The following is a 19921-nucleotide window of genomic DNA, read 5'->3' as shown; positions in this document are numbered from 1 at the left end:
CAGTAAATTACCCACCTCACCCACTAAGCTGCTGCAATGGGTCCATGTCCATACCAGTAAATTACCCACCTCACCCACTAAGCTGCTGCAATGGGTCCATGTCCATACCAGTAAATTACCCACCTCACCCACTAAGCTGCTGCAATGGGTCCATGTCCATACCAGTAAATTACCCACCTCACCCACTAAGCTGCTGCAATGGGTCCATGTCCATACCAGTAAATTACCCACCTCACCCACTAAGCTGCTGCAATGGGTCCATGTCCATACCAGTAAATTACCCACCTCACCCACTAAGCTGCTGCAATGGGTCCATGTCCATACCAGTAAATTACCCATCTCACCCACTAAGCTGCTGCAATGAGTCCATGTCCATACCAGTAAATTACCCACCTCACCCACTAAGCTGCTGCAATGGGTCCATGTCCATACCAGTAAATTACCCACCTCTCCCACTAAGCTGCTGCAATGGGTCCATGTCCATACCAGTAAATTACCCACCTCACCCACTAAGCTGCTGCAATGGGTCCATGTCCATACCAGTAAATTACCCACCTCACCCACTAAGCTGCTGCAATGGGTCCGTACCAGTAAATTACCCACCTCACCCACTAAGCTGCTGCAATGGGTCCATGTCCATACCAGTAAATTACCCACCTCACCCACTAAGCTGCTGCAATGGGTCCATGTCCATACCAGTAAATTACCCACCTCACCCACTAAGCTGCTGCAATGGGTCCATGTCCATACCAGTAAATTACCCACCTCACCCACTAAGCTGCTGCAATGGGTCCGTACCAGTAAATTACCCACCTCACCCACTAAGCTGCTGCAATGGGTCCATGTCCATACCAGTAAATTACCCACCTCACCCACTAAGCTGCTGCAATGGGTCCATACCAGTAAATTACCCACCTCACCCACTAAGCTGCTGCAATGGGTCCATGTCCATACCAGTAAATTACCCACCTCTCCCACTAAGCTGCTGCAATGGGTCCATGTCCATACCAGTAAATTACCCACCTCACCCACTAAGCTGCTGCAATGGGTCCATGTCCATACCAGTAAATTACCCACCTCACCCACTAAGCTGCTGCAATGGGTCCATGTCCATACCAGTAAATTACCCACCTCACCCACTAAGCTGCTGCAATGGGTCCGTACCAGTAAATTACCCACCTCTCCCACTAAGCTGCTGCAATGGGTCCGTACCAGTAAATTACCCACCTCACCCACTAAGCTGCTGCAATGGGTCCGTACCAGTAAATTACCCACCTCACCCACTAAGCTGCTGCAATGGGTCCGTACCAGTAAATTACCCACCTCACCCACTAAGCTGCTGCAATGGGTCCGTACCAGTAAATTACCCACCTCACCCACTAAGCTGCTGCAATGGGTCCATGTCCATACCAGTAAATTACCCACCTCACCCACTAAGCTGCTGCAATGGGTCCATACCAGTAAATTACCCACCTCACCCACTAAGCTGCTGCAATGGGTCCATGTCCATACCAGTAAATTACCCACCTCACCCACTAAGCTGCTGCAATGGGTCCGTACCAGTAAATTACCCACCTCACCCACTAAGCTGCTGCAATGGGTCCGTACCAGTAAATTACCCACCTCACCCACTAAGCTGCTGGAATGTGTCCATGTCCATACCAGTAAATTACCCACCTCACCCACTAAGCTGCTGCAATGGGTCCATACCAGTAAATTACCCACCTCACCCACTAAGCTGCTGCAATGGGTCCATGTCCATACCAGTAAATTACCCACCTCACCCACTAAGCTGCTGCAATGGGTCCATGTCCATACCAGTAAATTACCCACCTCACCCACTAAGCTGCTGCAATGGGTCCATACCAGTAAATTACCCACCTCACCCACTAAGCTGCTGCAATGGGTCCATGTCCATAACAGTAAATTACCCACCTCACCCACTAAGCTGCTGCAATGGGTCCGTACCAGTAAATTACCCACCTCACCCACTAAGCTGCTGCAATGGGTCCATGTCCATAACAGTAAATTACCCACCTCACCCACTAAGCTGCTGCAATGGGTCCATGTCCATACCAGTAAATTACCCACCTCACCCACTAAGCTGCTGCAATGGGTCCATGTCCATACAAGTAAATTACCCACCTCACCCACTAAGCTGCTGCAATGGGTCCATACCAGTAAATTACCCACCTCACCCACTAAGCTGCTGCAATGGGTCCATACCAGTAAATTACCCACCTCACCCACTAAGCTGCTGCAATGAGTCCATGTCCATAACAGTAAATTACCCACCTCACCCACTAAGCTGCTGCAATGAGTCCATGTCCATAACAGTAAATTACCCACCTCACCCACTAAGCTGCTGCAATGGGTCCATGTCCATACCAGTAAATTACCCACCTCACCCACTAAGCTGCTGCAATGGGTCCATGTCCATACCAGTAAATTACCCACCTCACCCACTAAGCTGCTGTAATGGGTCCATACCAGTAAATTACCCACCTCACCCACTAAGCTGCTGCAATGGGTCCATACCAGTAAATTACCCACCTCACCCACTAAGCTGCTGCAATGAGTCCATGTCCATAACAGTAAATTACCCACCTCACCCACTAAGCTGCTGCAATGGGTCCATGTCCATACCAGTAAATTACCCACCTCACCCACTAAGCTGCTGCAATGGGTCCATGTCCATAACAGTAAATTACCCACCTCACCCACTAAGCTGCTGCAATGAGTCCATGTCCATAACAGTAAATTACCCACCTCACCCACTAAGCTGCTGCAATGGGTCCATGTCCATACCAGTAAATTACCCACCTCACCCACTAAGCTGCTGCAATGAGTCCATGTCCATAACAGTAAATTACCCACCTCACCCACTAAGCTGCTGCAATGGGTCCATACCAGTAAATTACCCACCTCACCCACTAAGCTGCTGCAATGAGTCCATGTCCATAACAGTAAATTACCCACCTCACCCACTATGCTGCTGCAATGGGTCCATGTCCATACCAGTAAATTACCCACCTCACCCACTAAGCTGCTGCAATGGGTCCGTACCAGTAAATTACCCACCTCACCCACTAAGCTGCTGCAATGGGTCCATGTCCATACCAGTAAATTACCCACCTCACCCACTAAGCTGCTGCAATGGGTCCATGTCCATACCAGTAAATTACCCACCTCACCCACTAAGCTGCTGCAATGGGTCCATGTCCATAACAGTAAATTACCCACCTCACCCACTAAGCTGCTGCAATGGGTCCATGTCCATACCAGTAAATTACCCACCTCACCCACTAATCTGCTGCAATGGGTCCATGTCCATACCAGTAAATTACCCACCTCACCCACTAAGCTGCTGCAATGGGTCCGTACCAGTAAATTACCCACCTCACCCACTAAGCTGCTGCAATGAGTCCATGTCCATACCAGTAAATTACCCACCTCACCCACTAAGCTGCTGCAATGGGTCCGTACCAGTAAATTACCCACCTCACCCACTAAGCTGCTGCAATGAGTCCATGTCCATAACAGTAAATTACCCACCTCACCCACTAAGCTGCTGCAATGGGTCCGTACCAGTAAATTACCCACCTCACCCACTAAGCTGCTGCAATGGGTCCATGTCCATACCAGTAAATTACCCACCTCACCCACTAAGCTGCTGCAATGGGTCCATGTCCATACCAGTAAATTACCCACCTCACCCACTAAGCTGCTGCAATGGGTCCATGTCCATACCAGTAAATTACCCACCTCACCCACTAAGCTGCTGCAATGGGTCCATGTCCATACCAGTAAATTACCCACCTCACCCACTAAGCTGCTGCAATGGGTCCATGTCCATACCAGTAAATTACCCACCTCACCCACTAAGCTGCTGCAATGAGTCCATGTCCATAACAGTAAATTACCCACCTCACCCACTAAGCTGCTGCAATGGGTCCGTACCAGTAAATTACCCACCTCACCCACTAAGCTGCTGCAATGGGTCCATGTCCATACCAGTAAATTACCCACCTCACCCACTAAGCTGCTGCAATGGGTCCATGTCCATAACAGTAAATTACCCACCTCACCCACTAAGCTGCTGCAATGGGTCCATGTCCATACCAGTAAATTACCCACCTCACCCACTACGCTGCTGCAATGGGTCCGTACCAGTAAATTACCCACCTCACCCACTAAGCTGCTGCAATGGGTCCGTACCAGTAAATTACCCACCTCACCCACTAAGCTGCTGCAATGGGTCCGTACCAGTAAATTACCCACCTCACCCACTAAGCTGCTGCAATGGGTCCGTACCAGTAAATTACCCACCTCACCCACTAAGCTGCTGCAATGGGTCCATACCAGTAAATTACCCACCTCACCCACTACGCTGCTGCAATGGGTCCATGTCCATAACAGTAAATTACCCACCTCACCCACTAAGCTGCTGCAATGGGTCCATACCAGTAAATTACCCACCTCACCCACTAAGCTGCTGCAATGTGTCCATGTCCATACCAGTAAATTACCCACCTCACCCACTAAGCTGCTGCAATGGGTCCATGTCCATACCAGTAAATTACCCACCTCACCCACTAAGCTGCTGCAATGGGTCCATGTCCATACCAGTAAATTACCCACCTCACCCACTAAGCTGCTGCAATGGGTCCATGTCCATACCAGTAAATTACCCACCTCACCCACTAAGCTGCTGCAATGGGTCCATGTCCATACCAGTAAATTACCCACCTCACCCACTAAGCTGCTGCAATGGGTCCATGTCCATAACAGTAAATTACCCACCTCACCCACTAAGCTGCTGCAATGGGTCCATGTCCATACCAGTAAATTACCCACCTCACCCACTAAGCTGCTGCAATGGGTCCATGTCCATACCAGTAAATTACCCACCTCACCCACTAAGCTGCTGCAATGGGTCCATGTCCATACCAGTAAATTACCCACCTCACCCACTAAGCTGCTGCAATGGGTCCATGTCCATACCAGTAAATTACCCACCTCACCCACTATGCTGCTGCAATGGGTCCATGTCCATACCAGTAAATTACCCACCTCACCCACTAAGCTGCTGCAATGGGTCCATGTCCATACCAGTAAATTACCCACCTCACCCACTAAGCTGCTGCAATGGGTCCATGTCCATACCAGTAAATTACCCACCTCACCCACTAAGCTGCTGCAATGGGTCCATGTCCATACCAGTAAATTACCCACCTCACCCACTAAGCTGCTGCAATGGGTCCATGTCCATACCAGTAAATTACCCACCTCACCCACTAAGCTGCTGCAATGGGTCCATGTCCATACCAGTAAATTACCCACCTCACCCACTAAGCTGCTGCAATGGGTCCATGTCCATACCAGTAAATTACCCACCTCACCCACTAAGCTGCTGCAATGGGTCCATGTCCATACCAGTAAATTACCCACCTCACCCACTAAGCTGCTGCAATGGGTCCATGTCCATACCAGTAAATTACCCACCTCACCCACTAAGCTGCTGCAATGGGTCCATGTCCATACCAGTAAATTACCCACCTCACCCACTAAGCTGCTGCAATGGGTCCATGTCCATACCAGTAAATTACCCACCTCACCCACTAAGCTGCTGCAATGGGTCCGTACCAGTAAATTACCCACCTCACCCACTAAGCTGCTGCAATGGGTCCATGTCCATACCAGTAAATTACCCACCTCACCCACTAAGCTGCTGCAATGGGTCCATACCAGTAAATTACCCACCTCACCCACTAAGCTGCTGCAATGGGTCCGTACCAGTAAATTACCCACCTCACCCACTAAGCTGCTGCAATGGGTCCATGTCCATACCAGTAAATTACCCACCTCACCCACTAAGCTGCTGGAATGGGTCCATGTCCATACCAGTAAATTACCCACCTCTCCCACTAAGCTGCTGCAATGGGTCCATGTCCATACCAGTAAATTACCCACCTCACCCACTAAGCTGCTGCAATGGGTCCATGTCCATACCAGTAAATTACCCACCTCACCCACTAAGCTGCTGCAATGGGTCCATGTCCATACCAGTAAATTACCCACCTCACCCACTAAGCTGCTGCAATGGGTCCATGTCCATACCAGTAAATTACCCACCTCACCCACTAAGCTGCTGCAATGGGTCCATGTCCATACCAGTAAATTACCCACCTCACCCACTAAGCTGCTGCAATGGGTCCATGTCCATACCAGTAAATTACCCACCTCACCCACTAAGCTGCTGCAATGGGTCCATGTCCATACCAGTAAATTACCCACCTCACCCACTAAGCTGCTGTAATGGGTCCATACCAGTAAATTACCCACCTCACCCACTAAGCTGCTGCAATGGGTCCATACCAGTAAATTACCCACCTCACCCACTAAGCTGCTGCAATGAGTCCATGTCCATAACAGTAAATTACCCACCTCACCCACTAAGCTGCTGCAATGGGTCCATGTCCATACCAGTAAATTACCCACCTCACCCACTAAGCTGCTGCAATGGGTCCATGTCCATAACAGTAAATTACCCACCTCACCCACTAAGCTGCTGCAATGAGTCCATGTCCATAACAGTAAATTACCCACCTCACCCACTAAGCTGCTGCAATGGGTCCATGTCCATACCAGTAAATTACCCACCTCACCCACTAAGCTGCTGCAATGAGTCCATGTCCATAACAGTAAATTACCCACCTCACCCACTAAGCTGCTGCAATGGGTCCATACCAGTAAATTACCCACCTCACCCACTAAGCTGCTGCAATGAGTCCATGTCCATAACAGTAAATTACCCACCTCACCCACTATGCTGCTGCAATGGGTCCATGTCCATACCAGTAAATTACCCACCTCACCCACTAAGCTGCTGCAATGGGTCCGTACCAGTAAATTACCCACCTCACCCACTAAGCTGCTGCAATGGGTCCATGTCCATACCAGTAAATTACCCACCTCACCCACTAAGCTGCTGCAATGGGTCCATGTCCATACCAGTAAATTACCCACCTCACCCACTAAGCTGCTGCAATGGGTCCATGTCCATAACAGTAAATTACCCACCTCACCCACTAAGCTGCTGCAATGGGTCCATGTCCATACCAGTAAATTACCCACCTCACCCACTAATCTGCTGCAATGGGTCCATGTCCATACCAGTAAATTACCCACCTCACCCACTAAGCTGCTGCAATGGGTCCGTACCAGTAAATTACCCACCTCACCCACTAAGCTGCTGCAATGAGTCCATGTCCATACCAGTAAATTACCCACCTCACCCACTAAGCTGCTGCAATGGGTCCGTACCAGTAAATTACCCACCTCACCCACTAAGCTGCTGCAATGAGTCCATGTCCATAACAGTAAATTACCCACCTCACCCACTAAGCTGCTGCAATGGGTCCGTACCAGTAAATTACCCACCTCACCCACTAAGCTGCTGCAATGGGTCCATGTCCATACCAGTAAATTACCCACCTCACCCACTAAGCTGCTGCAATGGGTCCATGTCCATACCAGTAAATTACCCACCTCACCCACTAAGCTGCTGCAATGGGTCCATGTCCATACCAGTAAATTACCCACCTCACCCACTAAGCTGCTGCAATGGGTCCATGTCCATACCAGTAAATTACCCACCTCACCCACTAAGCTGCTGCAATGGGTCCATGTCCATACCAGTAAATTACCCACCTCACCCACTAAGCTGCTGCAATGAGTCCATGTCCATAACAGTAAATTACCCACCTCACCCACTAAGCTGCTGCAATGGGTCCGTACCAGTAAATTACCCACCTCACCCACTAAGCTGCTGCAATGGGTCCATGTCCATACCAGTAAATTACCCACCTCACCCACTAAGCTGCTGCAATGGGTCCATGTCCATAACAGTAAATTACCCACCTCACCCACTAAGCTGCTGCAATGGGTCCATGTCCATACCAGTAAATTACCCACCTCACCCACTACGCTGCTGCAATGGGTCCGTACCAGTAAATTACCCACCTCACCCACTAAGCTGCTGCAATGGGTCCGTACCAGTAAATTACCCACCTCACCCACTAAGCTGCTGCAATGGGTCCGTACCAGTAAATTACCCACCTCACCCACTAAGCTGCTGCAATGGGTCCGTACCAGTAAATTACCCACCTCACCCACTAAGCTGCTGCAATGGGTCCATACCAGTAAATTACCCACCTCACCCACTACGCTGCTGCAATGGGTCCATGTCCATAACAGTAAATTACCCACCTCACCCACTAAGCTGCTGCAATGGGTCCATACCAGTAAATTACCCACCTCACCCACTAAGCTGCTGCAATGTGTCCATGTCCATACCAGTAAATTACCCACCTCACCCACTAAGCTGCTGCAATGGGTCCATGTCCATACCAGTAAATTACCCACCTCACCCACTAAGCTGCTGCAATGGGTCCATGTCCATACCAGTAAATTACCCACCTCACCCACTAAGCTGCTGCAATGGGTCCATGTCCATACCAGTAAATTACCCACCTCACCCACTAAGCTGCTGCAATGGGTCCATGTCCATACCAGTAAATTACCCACCTCACCCACTAAGCTGCTGCAATGGGTCCATGTCCATAACAGTAAATTACCCACCTCACCCACTAAGCTGCTGCAATGGGTCCATGTCCATACCAGTAAATTACCCACCTCACCCACTAAGCTGCTGCAATGGGTCCATGTCCATACCAGTAAATTACCCACCTCACCCACTAAGCTGCTGCAATGGGTCCATGTCCATACCAGTAAATTACCCACCTCACCCACTAAGCTGCTGCAATGGGTCCATGTCCATACCAGTAAATTACCCACCTCACCCACTATGCTGCTGCAATGGGTCCATGTCCATACCAGTAAATTACCCACCTCACCCACTAAGCTGCTGCAATGGGTCCATGTCCATACCAGTAAATTACCCACCTCACCCACTAAGCTGCTGCAATGGGTCCATGTCCATACCAGTAAATTACCCACCTCACCCACTAAGCTGCTGCAATGGGTCCATGTCCATACCAGTAAATTACCCACCTCACCCACTAAGCTGCTGCAATGGGTCCATGTCCATACCAGTAAATTACCCACCTCACCCACTAAGCTGCTGCAATGGGTCCATGTCCATACCAGTAAATTACCCACCTCACCCACTAAGCTGCTGCAATGGGTCCATGTCCATACCAGTAAATTACCCACCTCACCCACTAAGCTGCTGCAATGGGTCCATGTCCATACCAGTAAATTACCCACCTCACCCACTAAGCTGCTGCAATGGGTCCATGTCCATACCAGTAAATTACCCACCTCACCCACTAAGCTGCTGCAATGGGTCCATGTCCATACCAGTAAATTACCCACCTCACCCACTAAGCTGCTGCAATGGGTCCATGTCCATACCAGTAAATTACCCACCTCACCCACTAAGCTGCTGCAATGGGTCCGTACCAGTAAATTACCCACCTCACCCACTAAGCTGCTGCAATGGGTCCATGTCCATACCAGTAAATTACCCACCTCACCCACTAAGCTGCTGCAATGGGTCCATACCAGTAAATTACCCACCTCACCCACTAAGCTGCTGCAATGGGTCCGTACCAGTAAATTACCCACCTCACCCACTAAGCTGCTGCAATGGGTCCATGTCCATACCAGTAAATTACCCACCTCACCCACTAAGCTGCTGGAATGGGTCCATGTCCATACCAGTAAATTACCCACCTCTCCCACTAAGCTGCTGCAATGGGTCCATGTCCATACCAGTAAATTACCCACCTCACCCACTAAGCTGCTGCAATGGGTCCATGTCCATACCAGTAAATTACCCACCTCACCCACTAAGCTGCTGCAATGGGTCCATGTCCATACCAGTAAATTACCCACCTCACCCACTAAGCTGCTGCAATGGGTCCATGTCCATACCAGTAAATTACCCACCTCACCCACTAAGCTGCTGCAATGGGTCCATGTCCATACCAGTAAATTACCCACCTCACCCACTAAGCTGCTGCAATGGGTCCATGTCCATACCAGTAAATTACCCACCTCACCCACTAAGCTGCTGCAATGGGTCCATACCAGTAAATTACCCACCTCACCCACTAAGCTGATGCAATGGGTCCATGTCCATACCAGTAAATTACCCACCTCACCCACTAAGCTGCTGCAATGGGTCCATGTCCATACCAGTAAATTACCCACCTCACCCACTAAGCTGCTGCAATGGGTCCATACAAGTAAATTACCCACCTCTCCCACTAAGCTGCTGCGATGGGTCCATGTCCATACCAGTAAATTACCCACCTCACCCACTAAGCTGATGCAATGGGTCCATGTCCATACCAGTAAATTACCCACCTCACCCACTAAGCTGATGCAATGGGTCCATGTCCATACCAGTAAATTACCCACCTCACCCACTAAGCTGCTGCAATGGGTCCATGTCCATACCAGTAAATTACCCACCTCACCCACTAAGCTGCTGCAATGGGTCCATGTCCATACCAGTAAATTACCCACCTCACCCACTAAGCTGCTGCGATGGGTCCATGTCCATACCAGTAAATTACCCACCTCACCCACTAAGCTGCTGCAATGGGTCCATGTCCATACCAGTAAATTACCCACCTCACCCACTAAGCTGCTGCAATGGGTCCATGTCCATACCAGTAAATTACCCACCTCACCCACTAAGCTGCTGTAATGGGTCCATACCAGTAAATTACCCACCTCACCCACTATGCTGCTGCAATGGGTCCATGTCCATACCAGTAAATTACCCACCTCACCCACTATGCTGCTGCAATGGGTCCATGTCCATACCAGTAAATTACCCACCTCACCCACTAAGCTGCTGCAATGGGTCCATGTCCATACCAGTAAATTACCCACCTCACCCACTAAGCTGCTGCAATGGGTCCATGTCCATACCAGTAAATTACCCACCTCACCCACTAAGCTGCTGTAATGGGTGCATGTCCATACCAGTAAATTACCCACCTCACCCACTAAGCTGCTGTAATGGGTCCATGTCCATACCAGTAAATTACCCACCTCACCCACTAAGCTGCTGTAATGGGTCCATGTCCATACCAGTAAATTACCCACCTCACCCACTACGCTGCTGCAATGGGTCCATGTCCATACCAGTAAATTACCCACCTCACCCACTAAGCTGCTGCAATGGGTCCATACCAGTAAATTACCCACCTCACCCACTAAGCTGCTAACCTGCACGTCTTTGCAATATGAGAGGAAACCAAGAGAAAGCCACAAGCAGAACTCCGTACAGACAGTGGCGGGAACTGAACCCGGGTCGCGGGCGCTGTAACTGTATTATGCTGACTGCTACGTTACCATAGCACCCAATCGTAGGTAGGGTCGTAGATGATAGGAAAACAGAGGCTATGTGGGGCAGAAGGGTTAGATTGCTCTTGGAGTCGGTTAAAAGATCGGTACAACATTGTGGGCCGAAGAGCCTGTACTGTTGTACGTTTATTTTGAATTGAGACCACCCCTCACATAGATATTGCAGATTATACTGCTTCCATCGACATTGTTATCACTCTCGCTTTACAAACAGCAAACTCTCAGCTCTGATCCCAAACTCCGGACCCTCGACCAGGTGCCATTTGCCCTGACCCTCTCTCTCTCTCCGAGGGGTGGGAGCTTGGGGACGGAGAAGTGATTATGTGTTGGAAATGGTTCCCATGGAGGGTTTGTGTCTGTGCCAGGGATTGGCTGGTACATTGCTGAGGACTTTGCCCGGAGGAACGCCCGTGTGATCCTTGCCTGTCGCAGCGAGGAGAGAGGTCGGAGGGCCGAGCGGGCGATCCGACAGAAGACGGGTAACAGCAACGTCCACCTTCGCATCCTCGACACCAGCTGCATGAAGTCGGTGCGGCAGTTTACCGAGCAGATCCAGCGGGAGGAGAGGCGGCTCGATATCCTCGTCAACAATGCGGGCGCATCCGGTAACGAGATGAGGCTCAGTCAGAAGGGGTGTGGGGGAGTGAGGGGAAAGGGGAGGGTTGGGAGAGGAGCGAGGGTCGTGGGGTGGGAGGGTTGAAGAGTGTGCCGGAGAAGTGGGTGAAGGTGGGAGTGAGAGGGAGTCTCCAGGAGAAGGGGCTCAGCATGGAGGAGGGGTCGTGGGGAGGGGTGAGGATGCAGGAGGGGTCGAGGGGAGGGGTGAGGATGCAGGAAGGGTTGCGGGGAGGGGTGAGGATGCAGGAAGGGTCGAGGGGAGGGGTGAGGATGCAGGAAGGGTCATGGGGAGGCAGCAGTCTGCCATTGGTGCTGAGTCCTCATTAGTTTCTGTCACCCTCCTCACCCCATCCCCACTCAAGCTGTGTGTGCTACACCCCATTTTCCCTCACCCTCCATCAGACAAGCCTTCTTCCCCACTCTCCCTCTACTCCCTCCTCCTTCCTGATACCCACACCACATCTCACTCCTCTCCCTCCGCCTCTTCCTCCCTGACCCCAGCACACCTTCCCTTCTTGCTCCTGGAACAGCCTGTTGCCCTCCAGCCCTCTCACTGAGATGACTGGTTCCAGAATGTTCTGTCTCCCCCAGGCCTGCCGACTGCCATCACTCCCGAGGGCTTGGTGTTGACCTTCGCCACCAACTATCTGGGTCACTTCCTGCTGACCAACTTGCTGCTGGGTGAGTGACTCCCACCTGATGCCCCACCCCAGGGGAGGGGAGTTCAGAGTGAGAACGGGAGGTGTAACAGTGACCTGGGGATGGTCGGTGGGACAGGTGACACAATGCACACAGAATGCTGATGGAGCTCGGCTGATTGGCAATGTCTGTAGTGGAGAATGGTCACACTTGTCTTGATAAAGGGTCCTGGCCCAAAACCTCGACTGGATGCTGCCTGACCTGCTGAGTTCCTGCAGCATTTTGTGTGTGCTTGCTCAGGATTAGTTATGAAATGCAGAGGAGGACGTATCCAACACAGAGCAGTGGAGACAACATAGCACTGAACAATCACATTAATAATTATCTGCAAATTAACTGGCCACGAGGGGCCACAAAACAAGAGAGAACAGATAATTAACATAACAAAGAGCTGAAGACAAGGAAATTGTTGAGGCTGGCTGGTTCAAATGAGTGAACAAGGGTTGTGGGTTTAAATAGGTTGCAGGTGACTCCTGTTACCAGTGAGGAAACAGGGAGACACCTGCCTGACAGGTTTTGCTGAATTTCTTGAGGGGTAGGTGGGTGGGGGCTGAGTGACAGGGATGGAGATGGTGAACTGATGGGCTGAGACCAGAAACTGGCTCTGTTACTGGTTGGTCCCCACTATTGACCCTAATCTCCACCCCCATGGGGAGTGTGAAGCCCATCTGACTGGGTTGGGGGGCAGATGCTGGGGCATGTGAGCAGTGGTGAAATGGCTGGGGGTTTGGGGAAAACACTGGCCTGACATTGCTGGCCATTCTGTTGCAAGCCTGCCTCCAACTTCTGGGTCTCTTTTCTAAGGAAAGATGTGCCGGTATTGGAGAGGATCCAGAAGGGGTTTATGAGAATGATTCTGGAATGAAAGGGCTAACACTGATGGTACTGTCAAGCACTCACTGGAGTTTAGAAGACTGAGGCAGGATCTCATTAAAACTTATTGAATATTGAAAGGCCTAGATAGAATGGACATGGAGAGGATGCATCCAACAGTGGGAGAGTCTAAGACCAGAGGGCACAGCCTCAGAGTGGAGGGACATCTATTTAGAATGGAGAGGAGAAGGAATTTCTTTAGCCAGAGAATGGTGAGTCTGTGGAATTCATTGCCACAGACGGCTGCGGAGGCCAAGACTTTGAGGATATATAAAACGGAAGTTGATAGGGTCTTGATTAGTCAGGGTGTAGAAGGTGTTATGCCATCGGCCCCCTCCTTTGTGAGAATCTCAAGAACCCTAGTCGAGGGGGGGTCAGCTGACCCAAAAGAGGAAGAGACGTGCTGAATAGACAGAGAAAAATGGGAGAGAGAGAGAGAGAGTCCACGTTCTCCCAAGAAGCAGAATAAAGGTGACCCTGACTATTGTCTCATGGAGACCACGTGAAAAGCCCTCGGGCAAAGTGGGCTGGTTGAGAGAGAGATCGCATTACCTGCAACTTGATTGACACCTGCGATCCCGTGAAGAAGTATAAAGGAGGGTCTGAGGGGGGGGGGAACCCTCAGACGCACCCAGGAGACACCAAGGAAGCACGTTACCGATTCCCGTGGGAGTGGGACGCCATTTTGAAGGAAGCCACGTGCGTTAGATTCCGAATTTGAATCTGTGGCCAGAGCCAACGAAAGACTGCTTTTAACTAACAACGGGGACGTCTGCTCCCCTGATTCCAAGGATTTGCTCTGCCAAGACGACGGGCAAGTGTTTATCTTTTCTAAATCATCTCTCTCTCTCTACAACGTAAAAACCCCAGCGGTTCCCAAAAAGGAAAAGCCTGCAAACTTCTGAGTGACTCTTTATCTTTCAATTGGACTCAGTATTACCCCTAGACAACTGTAGAGCTTATTTCTGATTGATTATGGTTACACCAGTGTTTTAGATTGAGTTTTGACGATGTATATGATCTGAATGTTTTGTATTAACCATACGTTTGTGCCCTTGTTGAATAAAACGTTTGAAAATAGTAGCATCCGACTCAGCTGATCCATCTATCTTTGCTGGTAAGTTACCTGGTTACGGGGTTACGTAACAAAGGTTACAGAAAAAGGCAGGGGCATGGTACTGGGGTGGGAAAATAAATCAGCCATGATGGAACCCACTGTACTGAATGCCTAATTCTGCTCCTATGTCTGATGGACCAGGTCTGCTGAAGAGGACTCCAAGCAGCCGGATTGTAAACGTCTCCTCCATGAGCCACAGGAAAGGGGAGGTGAAGCTGGGGCAGCTGCGGGGTGAGGACCTGGGGCGGCCCCCCTTTAACCAATTCTACAACAACAGCAAACTGATGAATATCCTCTTCACCCTGGAACTCTCCAAACAGCTGCGGCACACAGGTCAGGGGCAGGTTTTGTGTGGATCGAGGGAAAGGCTGGAATTTGGATTGGCGGGGGTGGGAGGGGAAGGTCACAAATCTCTGCTGAAATTCTGACATTTCACAGTGCAGTGTAACAGAGAACAGCACACATCACAATCATGTGTGGATTAATTGGCCGCCGGAAATTGCCGCCAGTGAATGAGGGGTGGGAGTGCAGAATCAACATTAACGGACAGCAGTTGGTTAATACAGACCAGATAGGCTGAAGGACCCTGTGAATCAACTTAAAATTCTAGCTGTTTGTGGAGGAACACAGCATGTCAGGCAAGTTCTGCAGAGACAGGGATGGTCGCTATCTTTGTCAGGTCATCTGTGTCCCTATTTAGAATTCTTACTCCTGAAGTTAAGCTGCTGAATTCTTAATGGCTGCAACACTAACCCCTGAAACATGGGTCCTATGAAATAAAACAGGCTCAGCTTGTGACATTTGGGGCATTAGTCTCTGTAACAATAGCATCAACCTCCTTCAACCTTTGATCCCACTTCCTGAAGATAAGACGATGTTTATTTTTCACGTATATTGAAACATACAGTGTAATGTGCACTTGCTGAGTGCTGGGACACGCTTCCAGCGACAACAGGACATACCAACTACTCACAAACCAGAACCCAATCTCTGCATCTTTATGGAATATGGAGCAAATTGATCATGAGGAGGAACCCCACCTGTTCACAGGGAGAACGTACAAACTCCTAACAGATAGCGGTTAGAGGTGAACCCAGATCGCAGATGCTGAAATAATATTACAAAAGCACGAAAATACCATGCCTCCTCTGTTTCCTCATCATTACCAAAACACTGAAATACTGTGCCTCCTCTAACACTCTAACACCCCACCAATACAAAAACACTGAAATACTGTGCCTCCTCTAACACTCTAACACCTCACCAATACAAAAACACTGAAATACTGTGCCTCCTCTAACACTCTAACACCTCACCAATACAAAAACACTGAAATACTGTGCCTCCTCTAACACTCTAACACCTCACCATTACAAAAACACTGAAATACTGTGCCTCCTCTAACACTCTAACACCTCACCAATACAAAAACACTGAAATACTGTGCCTCCTCTAACACTCTAACACCTCACCAATACAAAAACACTGAAATACTGTGCCTCCTCTAACACTCTAACACCTCACTAATACAAAAACACTGAAATACTGTGCCTCCTCTAACACTCTAACACCTCACTAATACAAAAACACTGAAATACTGTGCCTCCTCTAACACTCTAACACCTCACCAATACAAAAACACTGAAATACTGTGCCTCCTCTAACACTCTAACACCTCACCAATACAAAAACACTGAAATACTGTGCCTCCTCTAACACCCTAACACCTCACCAATACAAAAACACTGAAATACTGTGCCTCCTCTAACACTCTAACACCTCACCAATACAAAAACACTGAAATACTGTGCCTCCTCTAACACTCTAACACCTCACCAATACAAAAACACTGAAATACTGTGCCTCCTCTAACACTCTAACACCTCACTAATACCAAAACACTGAAATACTGTGCCTCCTCTAACACTCTAACACCTCACTAATACAAAAACACTGAAATACTGTGCCTCCTCTAACACTCTAACACCTCACCAATACAAAAACACTGAAATACTGTGCCTCCTCTAACACCCTAACACCTCACCAATACAAAAACACTGAAATACTGTGCCTCCTCTAACACTCTAACACCTCACCAATACAAAAACACTGAAATACTGTGCCTCCTCTAACACTCTAACACCTCACTAATACAAAAACACTGAAATACTGTGCCTCCTCTAACACTCTAACACCTCACCAATACAAAAACACTGAAATACTGTGCCTCCTCTAACACTCTAACACCTCACTAATACAAAAACACTGAAATACTGTGCCTCCTCTAACACTCTAACACCTCACCAATACAAAAACACTGAAATACTGTGCCTCCTCTAACACTCTAACACCTCACCATTACAAAAACACTGAAATACTGTGCCTCCTCTAACACTCTAACACCTCACTAATACCAAAACACTGAAATACTGTGCCTCCTCTAACACTCTAACACCTCACCAATACCAAAACACTGAAATACTGTGCCTCCTCTAACACTCTAACACCTCACTAATACAAAAACACTGAAATACTGTGCCTCCTCTAACACTCTAACACCTCACTAATACAAAAACACTGAAATACTGTGCCTCCTCTAACACTCTAACACCTCACTAATACAAAAACACTGAAATACTGTGCCTCCTCTAACACTCTAACACCTCACCAATACAAAAACACTGAAATACTGTGCCTCCTCTAACACTCTAACACCTCACTAATACCAAAACACTGAAATACTGTGCCTCCTCTAACACTCTAACACCTCACTAATACAAAAACACTGAAATACTGTGCCTCCTCTAACACTCTAACACCTCACCAATACAAAAACACTGAAATACTGTGCCTCCTCTAACACTCTAACACCTCACCATTACAAAAACACTGAAATACTGTGCCTCCTCTAACACTCTAACACCTCACCAATACAAAAACACTGAAATACTGTGCCTCCTCTAACACTCTAACACCTCACTAATACAAAAACACTGAAATACTGTGCCTCCTCTAACACTCTAACACCTCACCATTACAAAAACACTGAAATACTGTGCCTCCTCTAACACTCTAACACCTCACCAATACAAAAACACTGAAATACTGTGCCTCCTCTAACACTCTAACACCTCACCAATACAAAAACACTGAAATACTGTGCCTCCTCTAACACTCTAACACCTCACCAATACAAAAACACTGAAATACTGTGCCTCCTCTAACACTCTAACACCTCACCAATACAAAAACACTGAAATACTGTGCCTCCTCTAACACTCTAACACCTCACCAATACAAAAACACTGAAATACTGTGCCTCCTCTAACACTCTAACACCTCACTAATACAAAAACACTGAAATACTGTGCCTCCTCTAACACTCTAACACCTCACCAATACAAAAACACTGAAATACTGTGCCTCCTCTAACACTCTAACACCTCACCAATACAAAAACACTGAAATACTGTGCCTCCTCTAACACTCTAACACCTCACCAATACAAAAACACTGAAATACTGTGCCTCCTCTAACACTCTAACACCTCACCATTACAAAAACACTGAAATACTGTGCCTCCTCTAACACTCTAACACCTCACCAATACAAAAACACTGAAATACTGTGCCTCCTCTAACACTCTAACACCTCACCAATACAAAAACACTGAAATACTGTGCCTCCTCTAACACTCTAACACCTCACCATTACAAAAACACTGAAATACTGTGCCTCCTCTAACACTCTAACACCTCACTAATACAAAAACACTGAAATACTGTGCCTCCTCTAACACTCTAACACCTCACCAATACAAAAACACTGAAATACTGTGCCTCCTCTAACACTCTAACACCTCACCAATACAAAAACACTGAAATACTGTGCCTCCTCTAACACTCTAACACCTCACCATTACAAAAACACTGAAATACTGTGCCTCCTCTAACACTCTAACACCTCACCAATAGCAAAAACACTGAAATACTGTGCCTCCTCTAACACTCTAACACCTCACCAATACAAAAACACTGAAATACTGTGCCTCCTCTAACACTCTAACACCTCACCAATAGAAAAACACTGAAATACTGTGCCTCCTCTAACACTCTAACACCTCACCAATACAAAAACACTGAAATACTGTGCCTCCTCTAACACTCTAACACCTCACCAATACAAAAACACTGAAATACTGTGCCTCCTCTAACACTCTAACACCTCACCAATACAAAAACACTGAAATACTGTGCCTCCTCTAACACTCTAACACCTCACCAATACAAAAACACTGAAATACTGTGCCTCCTCTAACACTCTAACACCTCACCAATACAAAAACACTGAAATACTGTGCCTCCTCTAACACTCTAACACCTCACCAATACAAAAACACTGAAATACTGTGCCTCCTCTAACACTCTAACACCTCACCATTACAAAAACACTGAAATACTGTGCCTCCTCTAACACTGTAACACCTCACTAATACAAAAACACTGAAATACTGTGCCTCCTCTAACACTCTAACACCTCACCAATACAAAAACACTGAAATACTGTGCCTCCTCTAACACTCTAACACCTCACCAATACAAAAACACTGAAATACTGTGCCTCCTCTAACACTCTAACACCTCACCAATACAAAAACACTGAAATACTGTGCCTCCTCTAACACTCTAACACCTCACCAATACAAAAACACTGAAATACTGTGCCTCCTCTAACACTCTAACACCTCACCAATACAAAAACACTGAAATACTGTGCCTCCTCTAACACTCTAACACCTCACTAATACAAAAACACTGAAATACTGTGCCTCCTCTAACACTCTAACACCCTCACTAATACAAAAACACTGAAATACTGTGCCTCCTCTAACACTCTAACACCTCACAATACAAAAACACTGAAATACTGTGCCTCCTCTAACACTCTAACACCTCACCAATACAAAAACACTGAAATACTGTGGCCTCACCTCTAACACTCTAACACCTCACCAATACAAAAACACTGAAATACTGTGCCTCCTCTAACACTCTAACACCTCACCATTACAAAAACACTGAAATACTGTGCCTCCTCTAACACTCTAATAACACCTCACCAATACAAAAACACTGAAATACTGTGCCTCCTCTAACACTCTAACACCTCACCAATACAAAAACACTGAAATACTGTGCCTCCTCTAACACT

At 48.1% G+C, this 19921-nt stretch overlaps 2 protein-coding genes and 1 long non-coding RNA gene across 8 annotated transcripts in view; 2 read left to right on the top strand and 1 right to left on the bottom strand.

The window, feature by feature from the left end:
* The window catches only part of LOC140719098 (retinol dehydrogenase 11-like), a 39475-nt gene extending 24322 nt beyond the window's left edge, over positions 1-15153 (top strand). The window contains exons 2-4 of the mRNA XM_073033480.1: positions 11772-12011; positions 12613-12702; positions 14852-15153. Coding sequence (XP_072889581.1) covers positions 11772-12011; positions 12613-12702; positions 14852-15138 — 617 coding nt within the window. The 3' untranslated portion in view covers positions 15139-15153. The remainder of the gene's footprint in view (positions 1-11771; positions 12012-12612; positions 12703-14851) is intronic.
* Positions 1-19921, top strand: part of LOC140719475 (uncharacterized) — a 159583-nt gene that overhangs the window by 99083 nt on the left and 40579 nt on the right. The window lies entirely within an intron of this gene.
* On the bottom strand, positions 17178-19532 carry LOC140719077 (uncharacterized). Its single transcript, XR_012096856.1, has 3 exons — positions 19195-19532; positions 18050-18517; positions 17178-17737 (listed from the first exon to the last, which is right to left on the bottom strand). It is a non-coding gene; the product is annotated as an uncharacterized lncRNA (long non-coding RNA).

The sequence above is a fragment of the Hemitrygon akajei genome, chromosome 31 (genome assembly GCF_048418815.1).
Source record: "Hemitrygon akajei chromosome 31, sHemAka1.3, whole genome shotgun sequence".
Lineage (NCBI taxonomy): Eukaryota > Metazoa > Chordata > Chondrichthyes > Myliobatiformes > Dasyatidae > Hemitrygon > Hemitrygon akajei.
The sequence above is the reverse complement of the archived record's forward strand: the minus strand, read 5'-3'. Positions and strand labels throughout refer to the sequence as shown.